This window comes from Fonsecaea pedrosoi (genome assembly GCF_000835455.1).
Source record: "Fonsecaea pedrosoi CBS 271.37 unplaced genomic scaffold supercont1.5, whole genome shotgun sequence".
NCBI lineage: Eukaryota > Fungi > Ascomycota > Eurotiomycetes > Chaetothyriales > Herpotrichiellaceae > Fonsecaea > Fonsecaea pedrosoi.
In genome coordinates this window covers 3,363,872-3,386,971 of record NW_013550611.1, presented here as the reverse complement: position 1 = coordinate 3,386,971, position 23,100 = coordinate 3,363,872, and the positions used below count along the sequence as shown (strand labels likewise).

General features: G+C 51.4%; 7 protein-coding genes across 7 annotated transcripts; 1 reads left to right on the top strand and 6 right to left on the bottom strand.

The window, feature by feature from the left end:
• Nucleotides 1-187: 187 nt before the first annotated feature.
• On the bottom strand, nucleotides 188-1,039 carry Z517_08699 (uncharacterized protein; the record flags this gene model as incomplete). Its single annotated transcript, XM_013427214.1, has 1 exon — nucleotides 188-1,039. The coding sequence occupies one exon, from the start codon at nucleotides 1,037-1,039 to the stop codon at nucleotides 188-190; it is 852 nt and encodes a 283-aa protein (XP_013282668.1).
• A 3,209-nt stretch (nucleotides 1,040-4,248) lies between these two features.
• On the bottom strand, nucleotides 4,249-5,508 carry Z517_08698 (uncharacterized protein; the record flags this gene model as incomplete). Its single annotated transcript, XM_013427213.1, has 3 exons — nucleotides 4,249-4,695; nucleotides 4,757-5,128; nucleotides 5,227-5,508. The coding sequence occupies 3 exons, from the start codon at nucleotides 5,506-5,508 to the stop codon at nucleotides 4,249-4,251; spliced, it is 1,101 nt and encodes a 366-aa protein (XP_013282667.1).
• Nucleotides 5,509-6,154: 646 nt separating this feature from the next.
• On the bottom strand, nucleotides 6,155-7,588 carry Z517_08697 (calcium/proton exchanger; the record flags this gene model as incomplete). The annotated part of the gene is made up of 2 exons (XM_013427212.1): nucleotides 6,155-7,060; nucleotides 7,115-7,588. 2 exons carry the CDS (start codon nucleotides 7,586-7,588, stop codon nucleotides 6,155-6,157), a joined length of 1,380 nt encoding a protein of 459 aa, XP_013282666.1.
• Nucleotides 7,589-9,144: 1,556 nt separating this feature from the next.
• Nucleotides 9,145-13,203, bottom strand: Z517_08696 (uncharacterized protein; the record flags this gene model as incomplete). The annotated part of the gene is made up of 2 exons (XM_013427211.1): nucleotides 9,145-12,756; nucleotides 12,808-13,203. 2 exons carry the CDS (start codon nucleotides 13,201-13,203, stop codon nucleotides 9,145-9,147), a joined length of 4,008 nt encoding a protein of 1,335 aa, XP_013282665.1.
• An 834-nt stretch (nucleotides 13,204-14,037) lies between these two features.
• On the bottom strand, nucleotides 14,038-17,419 carry Z517_08695 (uncharacterized protein; the record flags this gene model as incomplete). The annotated part of the gene is made up of 6 exons (XM_013427210.1): nucleotides 14,038-15,165; nucleotides 15,227-15,591; nucleotides 15,643-15,970; nucleotides 16,029-16,490; nucleotides 16,541-16,819; nucleotides 16,883-17,419. 6 exons carry the CDS (start codon nucleotides 17,417-17,419, stop codon nucleotides 14,038-14,040), a joined length of 3,099 nt encoding a protein of 1,032 aa, XP_013282664.1.
• Nucleotides 17,420-18,387: 968 nt separating this feature from the next.
• Nucleotides 18,388-20,637, bottom strand: Z517_08694 (uncharacterized protein; the record flags this gene model as incomplete). The annotated part of the gene is made up of 1 exon (XM_013427209.1): nucleotides 18,388-20,637. One exon carries the CDS (start codon nucleotides 20,635-20,637, stop codon nucleotides 18,388-18,390), a length of 2,250 nt encoding a protein of 749 aa, XP_013282663.1.
• Nucleotides 20,638-21,920: 1,283 nt separating this feature from the next.
• Nucleotides 21,921-22,595, top strand: Z517_08693 (uncharacterized protein; the record flags this gene model as incomplete). The annotated part of the gene is made up of 2 exons (XM_013427208.1): nucleotides 21,921-22,041; nucleotides 22,090-22,595. The coding sequence occupies 2 exons, from the start codon at nucleotides 21,921-21,923 to the stop codon at nucleotides 22,593-22,595; spliced, it is 627 nt and encodes a 208-aa protein (XP_013282662.1).
• Nucleotides 22,596-23,100: the final 505 nt, after the last annotated feature.

The window sequence follows — 23,100 nt, the reverse complement described above, 5'->3', positions numbered from 1 at the left end:
GACACGGACCACACGTGTTGGCATTGGCGAGTCTCTAGCAAGGCAGCCGCTGGACTGATGGTGCTATCTTCTCTGATAGATGGAGGCATGCGGGCCACAGGGAAATGATGAGACATAGTCGCCTACCAAAGCTAGTCAACGCACCTCAACAAGGCCAGTCTCTTTGGTATCTCCGTTCGTCTTCTCTCTAGCACTTCTTCTGGGTAGTCGATTGGGCAATAAAGTTCGGCTCGCCTCGATAGAATACTTCGAGACCCATTGATTCAGGAATCTTGGAGGCGGAGGAACACTTGCGAGTCCAAACATGTTTGCGGGGGGGAGGGTAGGCATAGAGGAGTGCAGAGACCGGCAATTTGTTCCACGAAGTATGTTTATCCTCTGCTAGAGGCCCGCCAATGACCCTGATGAAGCCCGAGATGGGTCGGAAAAGTTGTTGGCGGGTACTGGCACTTTCCGATATAAACTGAGATGCCATGAAACCTGCACAATCAGTGAGTGACAGCCTGTGTGTCGGCATCTTCAGCAAGTTCCTGAGGTCTTCGTTGCCAATACCAGGCATATAGCACAGGATCTTCTCCCGGGAATGCAATGCGTTGATCAGTGTGTCTCCCCCACAGGGCACATACATATATTGACGCTTACAATTCAATGAGCTCCACTGAAGAGTTGTTGGACAGATTGGCGGGGTTCTACTGGGCGATCCCCCAGCAGCGACGGCGTTTTCATCCGATCCAGGCTGTGCCAGGGCTTTGATAACGGTTTTTGGGGCGTACTCGAGCCAAAGACATTCAAGGCTCGATGAGACGGCAAACTGGGCGATTCGCATTTGTTGTGCCATGAGCTGCTTGCAGGATACACTCGTCTGTCTCTGGAAGAGAGGCTTCGTGGGAATATGCCAGAGACGATGCTGGGTCGACTGCAGGCGGGTTGCGTATGGAGTTGGTCGAATCTCAAGCTCTAATCCAGATCTGCCGCTGGTGCAAATCCTCCGAAGTGAGCGATGAGATTGGTGGCTGCTGTTGTCCCTTTCGAGGGGCATTGAGGACTCAATTTCGACGGATTCTGGAGCCTTGGGACGTACGGGGACTGTGGACTCCTATACAGCGCATCTGCGGGCTTCAAGTTAGCAAAAAGTGGTATGAAATGGTTTGATTGTTGCAGCTTTTCACCTTGGTCCGCCGATACAGAGAGCATGCGACAGGTGTCTGTGGAGTCGATGCAGTCGTCGCCATGGTACCCGATCAACAGTGTGGGACATGAAGTTTTGATGCAGATTCTCATCTACAGTTCAAGCAGACAAGGTGAAGAAAGGCGCAAGATATGGAAAGATGCTTCCTAAGTGTGAGTAAAGAGTGAGGGTTGCAAGTGGATTTACCGAGGAGGTTAAGCTAGCTAAGCCTAGAGGCACCTGCACTAGAAATATTGGTACCTAATATTAATGGTTAGTCAGGCACCGCTAGTTAAACCGTAGCCTAAATCTCACTGGCTATGTACCTAAACTGCAGTTATGAGGTTTCCTACGCACCAGACTGCGCTCGCTTGAAGGCCGCAGGCTTTGCTGAAACCACCACCACCACCTTGTGCACCAGTTACAAGTATCCCATCAATCAGACTCAATGTCCTTGAAGTGGTTCTGTCCTTGTATCTCTTCCAATGCTAGAGCGACAGATAGAAAATGTCACGTTCCCGCCCCTGCCCTCCCATCCATCAATCTCTGAGGTGATCTGCTGAACATCGTCGACGTCTCAGACACCGAGCCTCAAGCTAGCAACCTTAGACAGCACCCTCGACCTCCCCCTATCCATCCTGATCACCCGAGACTTGCACCACGAGGCTGTTGACGGGCAGATGCGCTGTTGCTTCCACCACAACGCCAACCCCTTCCGTACAACCTTCATAGCAGAGATCCTCGCCCTCACTTGAAAATGCACTTCTTGCTAGGAAATATCTGACGAGATTTGACCCGAGAGCTAGTATCTTATGAGGAACTCAACATTTCGTAATGTCGCTGGAGGACTCTTTCCCGCTTAAATAATGACTCAACCAGTCGGGTATGTCAGTACACTCACCACTCGCCGCTCGGGATGCCGTGTTGGGTGAAAGATAGCAATCCGCAATACCTCAGGATGTCACAGGCAACCAGTCATTAAGTTGCCGAACGAGAACCCGACCATAATATACCCTGCCAGAACCTTGCCAGGTCGTTTCAAAGATGGATAGGATGCAGCAATGGCCTCGGACTGGTTCAGCTGGTCGGCCCTCCTTTTCGCTATGCCAGTTCGAATGTTCATTCTCTGGCTGTCGCCATCCTCAAACATGCTGTATCCTGAAGGAAAGAACCCCTCGACAGTACCAAGGCAGGACAATTTTTGCATGCCGAACTCACCACCGTACCCGCCGGTAAGCTTGCAGAACTGTTTGTGTAGAAATACTGTGCGGGAAACGAGGAATTGGGTGTCTCCCAGGGCCGGTTTCGCTCGAAGCGTATTCGAGCTGCCAGAGCACTAGAATGATACTATACTCGTTGTCCCACTCACCATGACTTGAAGAGCAGAGCTATCGACGACAATGGTGACTTGTAGCTCAGCGCACTGCAGAGGAGAGGCGAGGTCCTCGTAGGTGGGAGTATCTGAGTGTCTGATACGATGAGTAAAGTGGAGCCGACTGCCAAGACCCAGCACCACAGCAAAGCTACTTGCTCTTCCTACTGTGACGAGGCTGAACATCCAAAAGGGGGGCAGAAAAACAATCCATCCATCTCCCCCCCAACCACCAACACACAAACATGTCAAGGGCTGTCCAAGATTATTTCCTACGCAGGGTTTTCAGGACGATGTTTTTCGCAGGGTGCCCTCGACACATCTGACGAGAGCTTGGGACAGGTCAAGCAGAAGTTGGCCGAGGGACTGTTGGCGACGACCCGGTGAACGGCAACGGGAGCAGACTCTCAGGAACGGTGAGAATTGCACGAATGTTCTCCGGTGCTTGGCGACGGCAGAATCGTGTTGGCCATGTTGTTAAAGGTTGATAGAGAGAGGGGGAAACTGGTCAACTAACGGTAGTATGAAGGATGAAGGTTGAAGGCGAGGAAGGAGGACGAGGACGATACACTTTGTGGTCATTCGAGACTCGAGCCACATTCGAGTCTGTCGCTGCAAAGCAAACACTCCTCTATCTGGAGAGATGGTCATGGGCGGAAAAGACGCCACACGGAGACTCGAGATCCTGCGTCTCCCAATCACACAGGACTCTTTTTCTTGCGAAGCCGTCAACAATTAAAGGGGACTTGCTTGTTTCCGCACCGCACAAGAGGACGTGAGTATCGGGAAAGAAATACATATAGTACTCGGTAGAGCGAACAAAATATTTGAGACTGCATAACTCGAAACCCCAAACCCCAAACCCCAAACTTTTGATTCAGCTATATGTAATACATGAGATAATATCTCAACACGGCGTCCACTACTGGAGCCAAAAAGGGGGAATCGTTTCTCTCTCCTCCACGCTGTGTGTATGCGTATGCGTGCATGTACGTAGATATATGTGCGTAGTGTGTGGTGTACTCGGTCCTCGGTGAACAAACCTCTCTCTCTCTCTCCCCGTCTCTGTGACTCTCTCTGTGAATCTCTGCGCCTCGCGCCCACCACTCACCAATTCACCACCGCCACCACCAGCAGGGTGCGGTCCAAACAACAACACCACCAACCACCCACACCCATGTGACCATGCCATGTGAAGCTCCACAATACCACCGAAAATTCAACCCTTTATAAGTTTTTTCTCCCCAAATTCTGTCACACAAAGACCCCCTTTCCCACGACAAAGGGCGAAATCGAACCCCACGAACCTCCCGAGTATCTGAGGTCCTGTCGCAGTTGGATCTAGCACCCGAACTAGGGCGACAACAGGATCTCAGATTCGAGCCTCACTTCGATCACGCCACTCACATATCTGGGATCTGTCAGGTCAAACTAACATCGGGTTAGCAGGCAGCAGGTCCTCGATTCGAACCCCCGAACCCTCCTCCCTCTCTCCTCCGATCTCAACTTATAGAATTCGTAGTATAATCGGACGAAGAAAACCAACCCGAAAGGGCGAGTTTCACTTATCATGAACCAGAGTTGAGCTGCTTCATGACTAAGTTTTTGCTCGTTGGTTTTTTTCCTTTTTGTTTTTTGTTTTTGGTGTGCGCGCGTGTGCGCGTGTGCTGAAGGAGACCAGCACATGGTTCAAGTCTGTAGATCGTAATCACTTCCCTCTGATGGCCTTCGTCCTCGTCCTCCTCCCACTTGCCGCAATCTTCACATTCGCCCTTGCACTGATTGCCAATTTGTGAATCCTTGCCCGCTTCTCCCACGCAGAGCTCCTCCCTTCCGCAACCCCCAGCAGTTCCTTGGCGACTCGTTCCGCCAGCTTGTCTTCCCTTCTCCCCTCCGCGGCGGTTAATATCCATTGAATAGCCGTCCTTCTCCGCTGACGCAGGCGTAGGGGAACGGGAATCGGCATGGAAGCGCCACCACCCAATAGACCTCTTTGCTGGCGAATCTTGACGAGAGGGGCAACAGAGTCGATTATAGCTGTGAGATAAGCGACAGGAGATAGGGGAAGAGATTGCAGGGGCAAAGGACTGATGAGGTCCTTGTTGGTCGGAGGCGCTGACGAGGTTCGAAGCGCGTCAAGGATGAATTGCATGTTCTGTATTCAAAACCTTTTAGCACATCTTGAATCGGGACAAGGACAACGGAGTAACGCTTACCTTCTGCGCACGACTCAATTTGCCGTCCCTCATCAGACTTCTCGTCACCTGCTCCACCACCGGATCATATCTTCTCTTGAAATTCACCGCTTTGCCCAACGGCTTCAGATCTGGCAGCCCAAACTTGTGACCGAAGCCGGCATCCGGATACTCCAGGCCGACGACTCTTGTGTCCTGGAACTGCACCAAATGATCCCCTGATCCTCCCAAGCTCGACACCATCTCCATCTCCGCGGTGTTCCTCCTGGCAGCGGTTGAAAAAGAGCGGGTGCCCGAAGGTGACTTGTTATTGCTGCTGTTCGACTCCGACTGCAGCTCTTGTTTCATGATTCGAGGCGCTTTGTCTTGAGCGTCTTTGTCGCGCTTTAGGATCTGCACCACCGATATGTCAGCCACCGTCATATCTAGAACCCATAACTGTACTGCCTGGTAACTCAAGCAATTTATATGGGCGAGCGTCTGCCACCTACCTCCTGCACCGGCGTCCCCTGTTCCACATCTGGAGGCGTGTTCCCCATCGCCTTGTCAACTGCGACTGCTTCTTCCGTCACATGAGGCAGCTGGTCCATGGTGGGACCTTTTGCCTGCGGATGAAGTGGCGTTGTTTTGGGCGACTGGTTCTTGGACGTTGCATCATCGCTGGCTGCGCGATGCTGCAGACTGGGAGCAGGAGCAAATCTTTTCTGCGGAACTGTGGGCTTTGTCCTGAATGGCACCGATCGGGCCGTGAAGAGGGATAGTCGAGGCGGCATTTTGCTATTGCGTGAAATGCGTCTGAGACGATGATTCAGAGTTTTGGAGAGGCTGTTCTGAGATCAATGTTCCTGGAGCGGATGTGGAAGCTCAATCCGCAGCCAAGGGCAGTTTCCCCTTCTGATCATCTCTAGTTGCCGCTTTACTCAATCACATGATGCTCCGCGTTTTGTCTCTAGATCGACACAGCTTGATAAATCAACGGAGCAGAATGCACAACTGTGTTTCTCAAGTTTTTATTCATCATTCTGTGATGATTTCAAGCTATTCCATCTACATATGAAACGCTGAGTCCCTACACTCCCGAAAGCCGAACCTAATAAATTTTGTGGAAAACCTGGGTATCGCGAGCACCACCAAGTCGAGAGGAGCATTGACTTGTGTCCATTCCATCCAACGCCATCTGATCATTCCCTGTTGTTTAGGGGATGCTTGCTGGGGCAAACCCGAAGAGAATCGAATATGACGACCGTTCTTTTTCGCTCTTTTGCTGTTGCTCTGTTCACACTCAACCCACAACCTTTTGCGACAAGCCGTAGAAAAAGCTTTCGACAAATGAAAATACAATATAGAAAAGAAATTGAGCACGAAGGTTGGAGTATCCTCCTCTTCCAATCCCACACTTGGAGATTCCTTGAACATTTTTCACGCACCACCACTGCCTCCGAAGAGCTTCCCCAAGTTGAGGCCGGTGCCCGCATCGTCCGGCAAGACGTAAAAGGCCAAAGCAATGATGAAATACATGCCCAGGCAGAGTAATCCTTCGAGGTAGTTGGACTTTCCATCTTGGATCAAGAGTACCACGACCAGTGAAGCCAAGAAGAAGCTTACAGTCTCAAAGGTCTCAAAGTGCAGCGTCATGGGTCTGTCCATGATCCAGCCCAAAACGACCAGGAAAGGTGTGACAAAGATGGCAATCTGTAGACTGGAGCCAATGGCGACTCCAATAGCCAGGTCCATCTTGTTCTTCCACGCAACTATCACAGCCGTGACATGCTCGGCAGCGTTTCCAACAATGGGGATCAGAATCAGACCGATGAAGGTCTTGCTAATATGCGCTTCTTCCACGATAGCGTCAATGCTATCGACCAAGTATTCGGCGCAGATAGCGACAAGGAGGGTGATGAGCACCAAAACAATACCTGCCGCCCAAGGTCCCAAAAGCTGGGGTTCCTCGCCCTCTTGTTCTTGCGCTTCGGAATCGTCAAAAAGGTTGGCATGCGATTTGAGCTGGAAGTACAGGTAGGCCACGTAGATGAGCAGCAGAATGATCGACGTGCCGCGCGACAGAATCATGATGTTATCATCTTGTGCCTTGTTGTTGGACATGACAGCGTACAAGGTGGCGGGGATGATCAGTGATGAGGTGGCAACCGTCATGAGCGACGACATGGTCGATGCCACAGTCGAGTTGAAGCTCTGTTCGGGATACCTCAAGCCGCCAACGAAAAAGCAGCATCCCAGGACGAGGAGGATGTTGGACAAGATACTGCCCAGCATGCTAGCTTGGACAATGCGGATCTCGTTCTTTTGAAGAGCAATGATGCTCACCTGTTTCCAGCATTAGCACCTGCCGCGGATTTTCATGTTATCGTGTATGCTTACGATCAGTTCGACGGCATTTCCGAAAGTCGCATTGAGAAGTCCTCCAATTGTCTGTCCTAAAGGAATAGCCAGCTCTTCCGTGGCGAAGGCGAGGAGGGACGCCAGAGGGATGATGGCAATGAAATTGAAAATGAACTGAAGCGAGGGCGCCCAGTTCAACACACCCGCCAGGATGCCCACGGGCACAAACACCAACAAGACATTGACGTAGTTGGTCTTGAGAATCTCCCAGGTCAAGTGTAGCACCAGGAAAGGGTATTTGATCCAGACGTTCTCATGTTTGTGAAATGGTGTCCCTGAGTCGGTGGTAGTAATTCGCGAAAGAAGACCGGTTCTTTCGTTGGGGTCAGCGCGGCCGTTGAGGCCGCCGTCTTCAGGCATGTTAAGGATGTCGTCGCGGGAGGGATGCGCGGTTTGGGCGAATTTCTTGCGGAGAGTGCTCGCAGCTATAGATGTCTTGCGCAACGCCGCCATAGCAGGCGACAATTCCAAGTCAGCCAATACTTTACTGGGTTTTCTGGTGCGGAAGGGTGAATGCGATCAAAGCAACGGGAGGAAATACCAGACATGGGAAGGTATGTGCTGCGGTGGGAAGGGAGCTGGTGTAATATAGCACATGCACGTACCCATTCGATATCCTGGGGGCAGGAATTGTCTACCACCAAGACAGCGCTGAGCAGAAAAGAAAAAGGCCCTGTCAAAGCAGTGGCTTGTAGCGGGGGCAAACAGAGGAGAAAGGAGCTCCTGAGCCAGATGACGGCCCTCGTGGGAAACGATGCAGGAAGCTTTGATGCCTCTTTGTCTCCTTCTGCTGTATCCGCCAAGTCTGCTTGGCGAAGGTTAAGGCGCAGCGGACGAGAGATTTTGCTGTTCGGTAGGGATGGGCGGGTACAAGTGAACTGTGGCGGGGAGGGGGAAGAAGCAGATGGTCAAGCTACAACTCCGAGATGGAAATTCGGTGCGTGGTGAGAGAAGGAACTGCGATACGTTTGTGATGCGAAGGACAAGAAGGTCTGCTCCCCACCCGCAATTGACCGTCAACCCATCACATCACTCAGCATCATTGCACTAACTTACACAGCCACACTTGGCCTATCCCTCGACCTTTGCCCACTCCGCGATCGACCTCTCATCTCATCCATGCCAATCCTCCCAAGCAAGGGTCCTAAGCTTTTCAAAACCTACCTTCCGCAACCAGCAATCCAAAAACATGGCTCGAGTGCCAAGCAAGGTGTGACACATGGAAGAAATGAAAGCAAAAAAGGAGGGGAATATACAAGGACAATACTTCACAGAGAAGGCGCTTCTATGGTTCCCTCGACCCCGTACGAGGTACACTTCCTCCAGTCACACGACTACGCGACGACAAATTCTGGGGAAGAGGACAAAAGATCGGGAAAGCGAGAGCCAACCGACTAGGGCGACCGCGGCTATAGAAACAACGGCGTCGAATCTATCGCAGTCGGCTTCGCGGCCGCCACTCATTAGCAACCCAGAACACAAAGGCATCCATAATTCTGTGGTAATCATATAATACTCAGGCGGCACCTACGGAGAACTGTACTCGGTACTGAGTCAATTGTCCCGTACGAGGTACATATTCGCTCACTGTACCCTCGCCATAAGCCCCAGCCCCAGAACAGTCAGTCTACACTCGTCACCTAAATTAAACAAACCCGCATTATTTCCGTGTATCGTCATCATAGACATTTCTTAGTCTCATCCTGGTAACTCAGTGTCTGATCAGGGTCTATCGGTCTTCGGAACTAGTCAATGCGCTCTGCGCGCCACACTTTCTCAATTGAAATAAGACGTTGGCTGATGCTCGAGGCTACCTGACTCTCAATAGTTCATCCTCGCTCGCCGTTGCCTCTTTCAGAATTGTAGACGACCTGTGAGGGAAATGCCGAGATCACATCGGGAGTATCGAGTAAATGATATTCTCAAGAGACTGACTAGCAGCCTTGTAAATTACATTCACAAAGGGGCATGCTGCTTAATGGCCCCAGCCACGAAAATAGACCTTCTCGTCATACTATACAGATCCCATCAACTCGCACCCCAAACTCCGGGTTTGCATCTTCCATATCGGCCACCTTGAAGACGCCAACTTTAGAAGCTGGACGGTATTTCGGTGTCGGCGCTTTTGGCTTGAGGATATAGCCCGACTGAGCCACGATCCTCGCTCTCCTAAGCAAGTCATCCTTCATTTCATTCCATCGCTCCAGTTCCTCTCTCCGCTGGAGCACTTGGTACAATGTGGTATCTGTTTGTGCTCGCCAGTACGACGTCTTCCCAGTGGTATCTTGAGTGGTAGTAGTAGATCGCTTGAGTCTGACAGGCTTTGCTGTCTTGGCCATGTCCATCAAGCTCGCAAACACCTCCTTCGAACCGGCACGCAGTTGTTGAGTCCTGGCGTCCTTGTTTGAAGGTCCCTTGAGATGGTTGGGATCAAGCCATTCATGCTCGACAGCTTTTTGTGCCAAGTCGCCAACAGGTACCATGAGTCGTCGATTCTCGGACTTCAGGAAGCGTATTGCTGCTTGCAGACTGATGATCTCCAGCTTGAGTTGATCAACCTCCGCTTTTAGACGCAGCGTCGCCGACTCGTCTGCAGGCCCAAGTGGTAGGCCTTGTCCGTCTGCCATTCCCTTATGTTTGATTGCCTCGAGCTCCATCTTTTGACTCTCCTGGGACTCGAGGAGCGTCTGGTATTCCGTCTCAAGCCGCTGGACGTTTTCAACAGCTGCCGCATTCTCTGCGCGAAGCCTGGTGATCTCTTCTTTCATTTCTTTTACCCCTTCATCCTTGGCCTTGGTCTCCTTGGCTCTCGATTCTAGTAATTCGACCTTGACTTGCTGCTCTTCAAGTTCTTTGTCTTTTTCACTGATCCTGATGGTCTGTTCTTGGATTTTCAATTTCAAGCGACTCATCTCCTCCTGCAGGTCTTGTGACAAAGCCTTTTGTGCCTTGACTTCACGAGCGCGAGCCGTCCAGGGCGCAGGCAATTTCTCGAATTCGATAGCGCAAGATATGTCTGCAGACTTCGCATTCAAGTCATCGATCTTCCCTTGCAGGACCTGTAATTGCTTCAACAGAATCTCGAAGACATCATCTGGGCAAGCTCCTTGTGGCTCATTCTGTTGTTGCGCTCCAGATGCGGCCGCGGTCATAAGCGTGATAATTTTCGAGTATGAGAGTGCTTCATCCATCTCCATCTTGTTGAGTTCCTCGAACACGGATTCCCCAACTCTTTGGGTCAAGTGAGACAGTGCTTCGGCGCACAACTCAGCTTCAACGAATTTACTCCACATAGCCTCGCCCAGGCACATTGAGCGTGCCCAGAGATCGCTGATTGCATGCATAACCTTGCCAGAAACATATTTGATCGTTCGAGCTTTGATACCAAGCTGGTCCATTTTCTTCTCAAACAGTATCGACTCCTCGTCGCCATCGTTCGGCGCCCCTAGCTTGGCTTGCACTGCTTTGCTCAAAATCTGTGCTCGACTGGCAATGTTATCTGTGTAGTTCTCAATCATCGAGATCGATGAATTCATCTCCATTGCTTTAGTTTCGTGCGTGTCAGGGACAAACTTCTCAGACATGTCGACCAAAATATCAGCCATGCGTTGGAGATATTCGGCACCTTCATGACCAAGTTCATCGCGGCGCAACGCCTCCACCCAGCTAGTCATTGCCTGCTCCACAGGCTCTAGCTCAAACGGGGCACCAGCGTATCTCATGAAGTCGTCTGTTGAACATGTCGATAGGTGTTGCACGAACCGCTCACATAGATTTGAAATGAGGCTCAACCTCTCCATGACGGCAAACACTGCCATGGGATTCTCATGCAACTCTGCCCTATCACGCATTCGATCCGCCAGGATGACTTTGCACAACTGTGCCTTAGACCGGATTCTTTTGAAACACAAAAGAGCCAAGATCGGTTTCTTGTCGACGTCAAAGGTGTCTGGGACGAAGTGCTGTACGATTTCCAGATGTAAACTAGCTTGCTCAGCGCGCATCTTACCAAGCTCGAGGTCGATGGCCTTCAATTGACTTTTTGCGGCCGAGTTCTGTAACTTGAGGTTGAGATCCATCATCGCTCTGGACTTGCTGCTCATCTCATTCGCCTCGAGTTCACTAATCTCGCGTGAACGCCGGAGTTCGTCGATATCACTCTGAAGACTCTGCACGACATCCCGGAATTTGGTTAGTGTATATTCCATGTCTTCGATTGTCTTTTCCTGCTCGGCAGCTTGTCGATGTCTGTCGTGCAGCATGGCTTCGCTTTCATCCAACTGATAATGCAAACGCTTCTCTTCTTCCACGTGGAATGCCTCGAGCTCGTCCGCCACTTGGATGTGTTCCTCGAGATCCTGAACTTGTCTCTTCAACTGTTCGATCAAGTTTCGATTCTGGTCACGCTCTTGGCCTAGGGTATCCAAGATTTCGTCGTTCGCCTCCGCAGCCTCCAGCTGTTCTCGGAGGTGCTGGTTTGTTTCTTCCGCCCGGCTGAGCTTCGCCGCAACCTCGTCATACTTCGAAGCTGTCTGGCCGAGCTCATCTATAGTTTCATGGAGCTCCTTGATTTCGTTCCTCAAGTCGCCCTCATTTTGCTGTGTCACGTCCCTGAGCATGACCAGTGCCTGGCGTAACCTCTCCGTCTCTCGTTCCATCTGAAGCCAGCCTGCACTTGCCTTCTCTTCAGGGCTCATGATTGAAGCCAACTCCCGGTTCTCCTCTCTCAGAATTTCGGCTTCCAGCTCCAACTCCTCGTGCTTGAGCTTCAATGCCTCCAGTTCACTCTCAAACATGTCAGCACGCTCTTCGGCCATCTCCTTGTCAAGTGTCGCAAGCTCTAGTTCTGAGTCGTGTTCGGCACCACGGTCTGGCACTTGAGTAGCACGAGCCTCTGCGTCCTCATATTTGGCTTTGAGTTCTTGAATTTCTTGCTGGTTGGTTTTGAGTCTTTTCTGCAAAGTCTGGATGATTCCTTCGTAGCGTGTCGCTTGGCTTTGGAGTTCCTGTACACTTTGCATTTGAGCTTGGTCCTCCTGCCTCTGCTTCTGCAATGTCCGAACTTTCGTTTCCAGCGCTTTAATGACTTGTGCCTGTCGCGATCTGTCTTCCGTAGTAGAACTGAACCCATTCCGTGAACCAGCCGGTGGCTGTGATCGGGAGGTGGCAGTTGCTGAGATTCGTGCTTCGATGCTTGATGGCTCTTGATCTTCAGCGTCTTCAGCATCCGGTGAAGGAGTCGGCGCCGATTGTTCTTCCACAACCGGGGGTGCTTGTTTCGCGCCAATGCTCTCGGCGACAGGCTCGGTTTTCTCAGGCCGAGGAGGAGCTTTGGGATTTATGGACAACCGAGAAGCGGCCATGGAAGAGCGTGGTTGCATCGAAGAAGGTCTGGTCGCTGGGGTTTTGACAGGACCTCCTATTGACTGCCTACTTGCTGAGGCGTTCGGCCTATGTACGGAAGCCGGCGGGGCCATTGTAGATTTCCCGGCCAAACTCAGCCTCGATTTCGTACTGGAATCGGACGTTCGCGCTGTAGTCGCTGGAGTGCCCGTTCTTGGGGTAGAGGCGGACGAAGTAGCAGAGGATGGGGCAGGCTTCGTAGGAGATTTGATCGGAGACTGGCAACAAGGAGTTAGTGGGAATTACAGGCATACGGTGTTTTGGCTTACAGATACCCTCATCGACCTTGAGCCTGTTGTAGTTGCGGAGCCGGCGCTCATCAAACTCTGCCTCTTTCTTGCCACGTCCGCAGCAGCTATGCTCGAGGGTCTCGGCTTCGTTGCGGGTCCATTGGAAGTCGATATTCCATTGGCCTTTGCACTGGCAGCTGGCTGGCTGAGGATCCTGACAGCCGACTCCTTGCGGACGAAGATGCCATGTCCTGGAGCGCAGTTGAAATATCGCTCCCCTTTCACGGAACCATCGTTCTTGCCAGTGTCATCGGCTAGTTCGAGGCCTAACCATTCCCCCGAGGCAACATGTATCTGCCCGATGTAGCGGACGGTGCCTTGCTTGCCGTCCTGAGTCTCGACCTTTTGTCCAACCTTGACATTGAGATCTGCCATGTTTGGCACCTATTTGTTCGCCGCGGAGTTTCATGACAGGAAGCCAATGTCGACGAGAGACATGAAACGGAGGATGTTCACCAAGCTGAGGCAGAGGAGAGGGAATGAAGGATGCAACAACAACAATGTTTGCTTGCAGGACAAACAGGGAAGGAAGTGTGAGCAAAAGTGGTTTGACGCGACTTGGGAGCCCGCAAGGGTCGCGCCGCAGGGAAAACGGGAAACGTTGGGGAGCCGCTTTAACTGATGCACGTGATTCTCTATAACTTCTCCTCATCCGTACTAACGTAAGGGGTGAGGGGATCACCAGGCTGCCAGGGTCGCCTTTACCACCCAGTCTTGCTTCGACACCTGTACACGCATACAACATCCATTGGTCACGGGCTACTCTGTCATGTGGATTTGAATTGTACTCTAGATAGCTTTCTTGGGTATATATTTCGTTTGAAACTTCACCACCCAAGCAGCAGTAGCAAATTCTCTGCAGGGCTTCATTCAGGATCATTTGCAACCACCGCCAACGTATATGATTCGCGCAGGGTATCTTGGAAAACAAGAGACCTAACGAGCGTTTATCAGACACGGAAGAAAAAAGAAATCGTCTTTTTGTAAGGCCCAACTTCTCGAAAACAGTAAACATGCAACTCATTGCTTGGGTTCCATAACAAGCGGTAATCCAGAACTGGCTGCGCCCTCCTCCTTCTCTTCTTGACTTTTTTTCGTAGCATGAAAGGGTATCTCGCTAGACATAATGGCAGATAATCATAACTGCATATCGATGTCGGGGTATCATTGGTCATTCACTTTTCTGATCAACTCAGACTTCTCCAAAGCCTAGCGTAAAGGAAGATTCAAATTGCTAGCAGGCCCGGTCGCACTGCTCAGGATCTGATTGTGATGATGCGGCCCAATTGGTGCCGGGTAGGACGAAAAAGAATGCGATGTTGGTGGCCTCCCCGAGTCGAAGCTCGCGCGAGGCTCGTGCTTGGGAGTTCGGTCTCCGGAGATGCTGCCACCCGTGCCAAAGGGGAACTTGTCTTCTCGAAAACGTGATGGCCAGCCACCACTGAGTGTAGAACTGGAGACTTCTTCCTCGGGAAGATTGACGCCACTGTCGTTCCAGAAGTTTCTGTATCCGCTCTCCCGACTCTCCATGGAAATCAGAGATGCCTTACTCGCGTTCGAGGATGCATGCTTGAAGAATGTTCCGGGAGAGTTGTTCTGATTTTTGCGGCTCATGAACGACGAGAACGACGAGATGCTACCAGGCTTCCGGAGACGGTCAAACAGAGAGGCCCGCTCGGAGGACCCTGATGTGTTTTCTCCATCCGCAAAGCTCGATCGGGTCGGCGAATCAGTAGAGTGAAGGGACGGCGCATTCTGCAAGAGTTTTGACTCGAAGAAGGGAAGCGAGTCCTCGAACGAGTCGGACTTCGGACGAGGAATTGCCCCCTTGACAGTAGTGGCGTCGAGCCCGTGTGGCACCAGCTGTGATATGAGGTAGTCAATAGCGTCTTTGAGACCACCGGCATTGTTCCGCGTGTATGTGAGAACCAGTCGTCCTTCTGAGGGACCAACAATTCGCTCAACCGACGCCGTAGCTGACTTTGGCAGACTGCTGAATTCCGGGTTCGCGTGCACGTCTACTTCGTACTGATCCCTAAACTTCTGACGGAGATCGTTGAAAAACTCCGGGCTGCTGAAGAAAGCATCCAGCTCGTCCGACTTTTGAAAAGCGATCTCGTGACTTTCTGGAACCATCCCCAGGAAGGCGTCAACTGCTTGTGGCACTTGATATTCTGGACCAGAAATGGTGACAACATCACTGGCTTGTTCAGTGTTAGGGAAGTCAATCTTGCAGTTCCATTTCTTCTCCAACTCCTCGATCTCGGGTAGCCTGGCGATCAGTTCGCGATGGTAGAGTCTATTGATAACCACGGTCTCGGAGACGAACTCGGCGTCCTAGATTTTAATCATCTGATAAGGACATGGACGTATCACTCAGGGAATCATCTTCGCTTACTGCTTTCTCAACCATATCCATAATCTCCTGCTTAACCAGATCCAAGCTCTGTGCATTGCGTGCTGGTGTGCGGCATATAACATTGTCGACTTTAATGTCATCGTCATCCTTACCCACTCCGCCGCGGTCCATTGCATTGGAGAATTTCACGAAAACAGAGTATTTCTTCATGATACGTTGGATGTGTTGACCACCAATGCCAATGATGCGTTTGTGGTACTGGTCAGGAACATGGAACGAAATGGACGCCGGCATCTCTTGCTCCACAAGATCCAAGCCATTCTTGGTAGCCTCGTACTGAGTGCCAACCACGTCGATGTAAAAATTGTACTCGTTGAAACCATCAAAGATGATTTGAACATTGCCTGCCATGACGGTTAACTTGGGTTGGGGTCGGCTGGGGAAATGGTACACACTCTGGCCCATGATCTTGTTTATCTTGCCGTTCTTCTTGCCACTTACGAATTCTTTGTGCTCGTTTGCCAGCTCGATCTTGACACGCATTTGATATGGCGTTCTCTTGACGAATGGAATCTGGTTGATGACCATCATTGCCGCTTTAACCGCATCATCAGAGCCGTTGATCGTGAACGTGAATTTTTCGAAGCTGATCTCCGCGCCAGAGTTTGTGCAAATGTCGCTCAACATGATCCGGATATCTTCGGGAGATGGAGAGCGGAGAGTAGGGCCTTGTGAGGGATCAGGCATCATGATCCACCATGAGGCACTGAAGAACTGGCCAGCCTGTTCAACGATCGTCAGCTGCTTGTGCTAGATAGATCTGGACGATCGGGTGATATACAAGTGCCATAATCTCCTTCACCGTCCTCTCGACATGAAGTACTTCAGTTCCCTGAACTCGGACGAGTCCACGCTGGCTGCCAAGCTGTGGAAAAAGGACATGCGAACCGTTGGTTTCCATGATTTTCCGAACTTTGTCGAGGCGATCGAGTAGGATGTTGTCGATTTTGCTTGCAGACACCACAGCGTCTTTGGAGTAGAGTTTGATACCCATGACCAGCTCTTTCAGCTTCTGCTTTGCCTGGTTGATCCGTTCCTGTGTTTCTCCTGTAATGAAGACCTCATCCGCAGCTCGACGTGTGGCATGAGGGGGTACGTATCCAAAAACGCCGGGAAATGGCGGGGGAAAATAAATTGCAGTTTTTGTAGCCGACTCAATCATCTTGATGTTTTTGCCGGTACGGCCTGAAACCAAAGTGTGCATCGACACCTCGAGTTTGATCACGTCGATCTTGTGCTTGAGCTGTACATGTGTCAGTCAAGGTCCAGATGAGACCATTCAGGAGGACTTACTATCTGGTCAATCATCATCAATGCTCGGGTCTTTGCGTGTTCCACACTCTCCATATCCCCAAAAATGTTGACTCGATAACGCTGATCCAGCCCACTATCAACACCGTTGCCGTAAGAGGCATTGGCAGCAGACGATTCGGCGTTACGAGGTTTGAGGAGGAAGATATCCGTTCCGGTATATTTGGCACAAAGGTCAATGTGACTAAGAACACTGGAGCGGATTCCGGTTTCTGCCCCGTCTAAGATCAAGGCCGGATCGATGTCGACGATAGCAGAGCGCTTGTACATGTCAGCAGCAACCCTTACCAGCAGTCGGTTGAAGGGAACTCGAATGTTTCATACCATCATAATTGGGGTCTCGTTCAGAATCTTAGACCTCATTTTGTAGACCAGGTCTCCGTCTCCTGATATGCAGACATTTGTCACTAGACCTTGGGATTTTCGATGTAGCGCTGGACCAGCTTTTGGCTCCGACGACGTTACAGTCGCTTGTATATGCCCTCCGCTCTGGTCACTGATGTATGCACACAAAGACCGCAGTCTCTCCTCGTTTTGAACGTGAACAGGCAGTTTGTGTGTAGGTGTGCCTTCTGGAGTACCCGCTGGAAAAGTCCATCGTTGGACAGCGCCAGGGCTCGAGTGGAGGATCTCGTCGGGGTTGGGGCCAGCAAGGCTCGAGGCAAAGGGCACGTTGAAGGAGAGGTTGACCGAGGTGGCTTCGGATGCCGATGGGGAGACAATTCCTGGCGAGCCTTGTGGACGTCTCAGTGGTTGCGGCGTCGACATGTCCTGGTGGAATCTAGACATGCCAAATGCTGCAGGAGTCATCCGTTCCCAGCCATGCCGGGCCTGGCCTGTGAAGTTGCTGATCTTATGCATCTTCGGGCTTGGGATGACTCCCCAGGTCATCGACGTTCAGAAGGGAGTGGGAAGGGAAAGAGGATCTATGGTTGTTGCATCGAGAAAGGTCTGGAATGCAGAGTCAGGTTTTCGTAAGGAGGAGAGGTGGGAAGCTCAAAGAGATGCCCGTCACGGAAGAGAAAGTTTGGTGTCGGCGTCTCGCAGGAGTCGAAAGTGAGGTTGGAATGATGGAGAGAGTACGAGTAGCTGCGGGTTGCAAGTCGTAACTTGAGTTGGACTGGACTCTGGACTGTGCGTCGCAGACGGGTTTAGTTGGACCACTGGCACTGGCGGGAGTCTAGCCGTCCGCCGCACAACTCAGTGCTCACACAACACACAATCACAATCGAAGAGTCAGGGTGGAACAGTTTACCCCCTTCTGAAAGGACAGGAACGTAGGGTCCGGCCCATGAGATGCCCCCGTAAGCTCACATAACTATGCCACAAGCAAGCAGATGGGATGAGCTTGACCCGGGGCAGCTGCGCTTGCCAGTGGCTGTAGGTCTAGGCTGTGCATAAGGAAGATGACGAATGGGGACGCGGTGGTGCGGCAGACGCATGGACGCATGATGCCCTGCTCCGCCCCCACGTCCAAGTCCAACTGACGAAAAAATCAAGGCCAGATACATTACCAGATATTACCATGGGCAGCCACAATCATCTGGCTATTACTTACAAGTATAGAGGTGAAAAACTCGCCTCGTCTGCACATGACTTGTTTGCCTGTTTAGGGGGCCTTTGGTTAATGATCACTCTCTACCAACACAAGTATACCAGAAGACGATGAGGATTGTTAGTGTACGAGTATTCTCGTAATTCAACGACTAATATGAACCTCTATGTATTATTGTATCAAGGGGTATCTCCATGTCCAAGTTCCCAATTGCCACGCCCAGAAACTCCGTCGTCATTTTGCTGATAGGCGCTGGTGGCGCCCTTTATCGGCGCTACTCCCGATGCCCCGCAGCAGTTCCCTGGAATTCCTTGAGCTTGCGCGACAATAGGCCGTGGCCAGCCTCAACTGGAGTGGAAGTGAAGCCTTGTGCTATTGAAGAACCATTGGAAGCCGGCCATGGCACAGGCGAACTTCGCGAAGATGTTGAAGGTAGAAAGCCAGGAGTGGGAGAAACAGTGCGCTCCAGATCGGACCCCTCATCTTCCATTCGAGAAGCTTGCCCCACGCCCGTCGAGTCACGGTGGAATGTCGAGGTTGCCGGAAGATTGAATGAGGCAGGGGTCGAGCTTCCCGATGGCATGAAATGGGTGTCCGTACTGCTTGAACGGACGACATCGCCCAGCTTGCCAAAATCAGAAGAACCTTGCGCCCGTGATTGAGCAGGTAGTTTCTCATCTGCCACGCTCGAGCTTCGCGAATGCTGCCCCACCGCCGGTTTATAGGCAGTGAATCTTGGTTCCGGCAGCTGAACTTCGTTCCGTAGCTTCTCCTTATCGTCTGGCACACGGTTGGCAAATACCACGCGGATATTGTCGTAGAGATAGAAACGTCCCTTTGCCGTACAGCAAAATTTGAGGTGAATGAGATAGCGCAGGATGTCCTTGGTGTTCAGAGGATCTCGAGCAGCCAGGACAGCTTGTTTGTCCGATATCCCTGGTTCAAGGATGGGGCCCGACGAGTAACTCCGCTGTCGTACAAATGTCTTTGTGCCAGGCAGCATCCCTTCCAGATCGTACGGAACCAAGAATAATTTGACCGCCGTCTTGTTGGGGTTCTTTATAATGAGCTGCAGTTGTCCTTTCTGGGGCACCCTGTACGCTCCACCGGCAGGGACTTTGGACGGCGTTGGTGTAGTTTCCATCTTTTCTCGGCCTTCCTTAGCCAAAGCCCTGCCGATGGCTGTATTCTCTGGCCTTGTAATTTCATCCGCTAATGCGTCGGGGTCAAGGTTGACTTGGGGCCGCCGCGTCCGACGGCGTGGCTCCTCTGGTATTTTCAAATTATGCTCCAGGTCGATATTGCCAACGTAAGGGCTGGGATTGTCGTCCGAGATTGACCTGGACGCACTTGCAGAAGGATAGTTATAGAAGACCGCTGGGAATGGAACGGTTACGTGGGCCGGGCACTTCAGGCTGGCTGGACAATTACCCTTTCCCATAACTCCGATTTGTGCCACAAAGTCAAGAGGCTTCGACGGAGGAGTAGACATCCTGCCTCGAAGAATGGACTCCTCGAAAGAGCCGACCATTGATGCTCGATGCCGCGCGGATCCGTCAGCGGCCAGCGAAGTTCGGCGTTGTTTCAACCAAGGAGGTACCTGTGGAACCATGGATGCTTGGTATGTGAAAGAGCTCAAAGAACGACGTGGTCGGTGCCCGTAGGGAGTTGAAGGACCATCACGGTGCTGCAAGTGCATGTAAGGTAGTGGACGACTGAAGTTGGGCGTGACAGCGTCCACTGGAGAGACGTGAAGGGATTCAAAGGCGTTGGGAGGCATTGTTCTCCTTCTCGCCGACCGTCCGATTTCGTTCTTCTGAGGATCCTTTGGCGAGAAATCCAGTGTAGGGTTATTTGTCGCGTGAACTAGGGGGCTCGTCGGGATTCGCATGACGAAGCTTGAAGATAAGCTGCTTCCCAAAGAAGGGGCACGCGACCTTCTGAGTATATCCGAAGGAGAACTCTCCTGCCACTTAAAGCTCAGGGTCGGCGAAGTATCTGCCTGCCAGAGTGGAGGAGAATCATTATAGTTGAGCCCAAGATCCTGCCTCCTGGGCGTAGAGAGAGATGCATGCTCCTGGGGAGTCTGTGTTGTCCTGTCCCAAAAGTCACCGAGAAAATCGCCCGTATGCAAGGGAGACATTGAGCGGCGTAGTGCATCGGCCGCAGAAAGTGGAACTGGTCTTGTTCCTGCGTCCTCGATTCCCACCCGAGATCTTGTGCTTTGGTCAGGTTGCACGTCATACGTTTGCGACAGCGAGGGAGATGTCGCAGCAGCGTCTTGGTCAGCATTGACTCTGGCACACGTAGCCTCCAACCCAGACTTCGGGACCCATGTTGTCCGCTGCCCCCTCTTTATACATTGGATCAATTCCTCTCTATCGCTTGTCCGAATTGGTAACTCATTCTTCTCTCCATACTCCTCTCGTTTCGAGGTATTATATCTCTCTGGACTTGGGGTATGTTCAAATGGAAATTGTTCCTCCTCGTTGTCATCATAATGGGGTGTGCTGTACCGAGCCATTTTTGAACACAGTTTCCGTCTTTTGGCTGGAGATTCTGAAAATGGTTCACGTTCCCAGACAAAGGGCATGCTCGCCTCCCTCCGACCACAGACGCTTTACCACACGCACTAGAAATGATAGGCTGCCAAGATGAGCCCCGACTGAAAAGATTTGACAGGTGGAAAACATCACGACTGGGCCACAAAGACCAGGAGAGACGATATCCCGAGTTACTGTTGCATGGTCGATCGGTTGAGGACTTTGGTGATGGTCGACGGTGTGTGGGAACGCTGGAGTTGGAGACTCCTTGGATTGCACTCTCGAGGCAGATGGGTAACGGGAACAGGTCAAGGTCAGATAGGAACCAGGAACAGCAACAAAATAGAGCTACGAGTAGTTGCAAGGACGAGGTGACAAGAGAGTAGTTCCAGGTTGAGGTGAAAGCCCGAACCGCAGATGGTGGAGTGATTGAGTCATCCGGAGCTGTCCCTGACAGACGAGCCATGTGAGCCAACAATGGGCGCCAAGGGGAAAGGGTCCGCCTCGGTGCCGGTTGATCATCACCCCCCACTGCGTAATAATTCACCTACCACACGAGGTAGGAGCAACTCCATGATCTGTTGGGCCTCAGGCACCAAACCCAGCCCCGAAGCGGACAAGCTGAATTCAAGCTACAACAGACACAGCTACGGGAGGGATTTTCTGCTGTGCGGCACAACAAACTGTACGAAAAATGCGTTGTCTCGAGAGGTGCCCAAAGTAGAGGTATGCCTTGTGTCATTGGTGATAATTAGGCAGGCCTCGGAGAGTGTGTCCACCTGGTACAGGTTCCCGGAGCCCCGAACGGATAGCCCTAAGAACGAGAGATAGGCGGTAAGAACAGACCCACTACAGACTACCAACATGATTCGGTTCCTACCTACCTAGGTACTGTCTGGGTAGGTCCCAAGGTACCAGACTGAGGACTCGGTACTCGATGGAGGATGAGGTTATGTGGCCTGCGATGGTCCTTTGTCTTGTATCGAGCGAAGTTCTGTTGGCCCGATGGGACCCAGACCTGTGGTACAAGAGATAAGGTAATGTCGGTGGACATGTCGAGGAGTATGAGTGACCCGTTTGCTCGTCCAACCTAGTACCTAGTTATTTAGTATGAGGTATGCAACTCCGCAAATCACATGGATGATTCCATCCCATCGATTTTTTTTTCCGCAGCGTCCCACACCTCATAACCTCAACCAAATCGCATTCTTCCACTGCGTTGCATCCTTACCCGAATACGCTCTTCTAGGATTGGCCAAATACGATGAGTGTCAAACGACCTAGCGATGATACGGCTGCCGGTGCGAAGGAGCCCGACAAGAAAAAACGCAAAGGATTCTCTGTCGGACCAGCCAATCTTCCTGATGGCACATACAGGCGTAAAAGTAATGCCTCCCCCAAATAAACTATGCTTCCGTGCTGATATCTGCCAGCACAAAAAATCAAGAACGACCTCATCCAGAAAGCAAAGGTGAAAAAGGCCTACGCGAAAGTCAAAGCTCAAGAGGAGGCCGCACGAATAGCACAAACCGCTACGCAATCCGAGATTAAGCGCAACCCGACTGATAGCCCTCTTAACAATACTTCCGGAAGCCTTGACTTACACCCAGATCGACAAGCAATGCTCAAGAGACCAGAAGCAGGCGACGGACAAACGCAAGTAGTTGAAGACATCACTCAAAACCAGAGTACAAACTTTTACAACCCTCCGAGAAAGCGGACCCCAAAACAATCACGGTATAAGAAAGAAATAGAGCTTGCAGCTCAAAACAAAGCAAAACTTGAGGCTAAAAGGAAAGCTAGAGAGGCTCGGGAGAAAGAGCACAAAGCCATGGCAAAGGCGAAAAGACCTGGTAAGGATGGAAAAATCAAGCTCGGGCGTCAGGGAACCGCATTGTTGAATCGGGTGAGGAGGTTGACCGAGGAGGGCAAGATATGAGACGGAAGCGCCAGCTACCGTCAAAAGAAAGCGCCCGTGCTATGGAAGCGAACCCCCCAGAGGCTCGGATCAGGTCCGTCGACCCTGCTGTCATAAAGACGATTGTGAATAAAGCATACACTGAGAACGGGCTTTCAATGGAACCGCACCACAAGAGTCAGCCTGCAGTGCAGCCGTTGTTACAGGAAGAGCCAATATGACAAAGGCCGTTGAACGAACAACAAAGATCAATGCTTCAAAGGACAGAGTTTATATCACGCCTTCGACCATCAACAGTTCCTCGATTCCACAACGTACACTTCTCTCACAAATGATTGGTCCGTGAACAGAGAGCTATAGACGATCACAAGAATAATCGTTTGCTGATCTCTCACGGTACACATTCCTTACAAACTTTCGATCTGCAGAATGCATCAAAGCTTCGATTCGGCATTGAAATGCCATAACTGCGGTCATGACACCAGTTTTGCTTGCGGTAATAGAGACACAACTCCAGATAATCTTG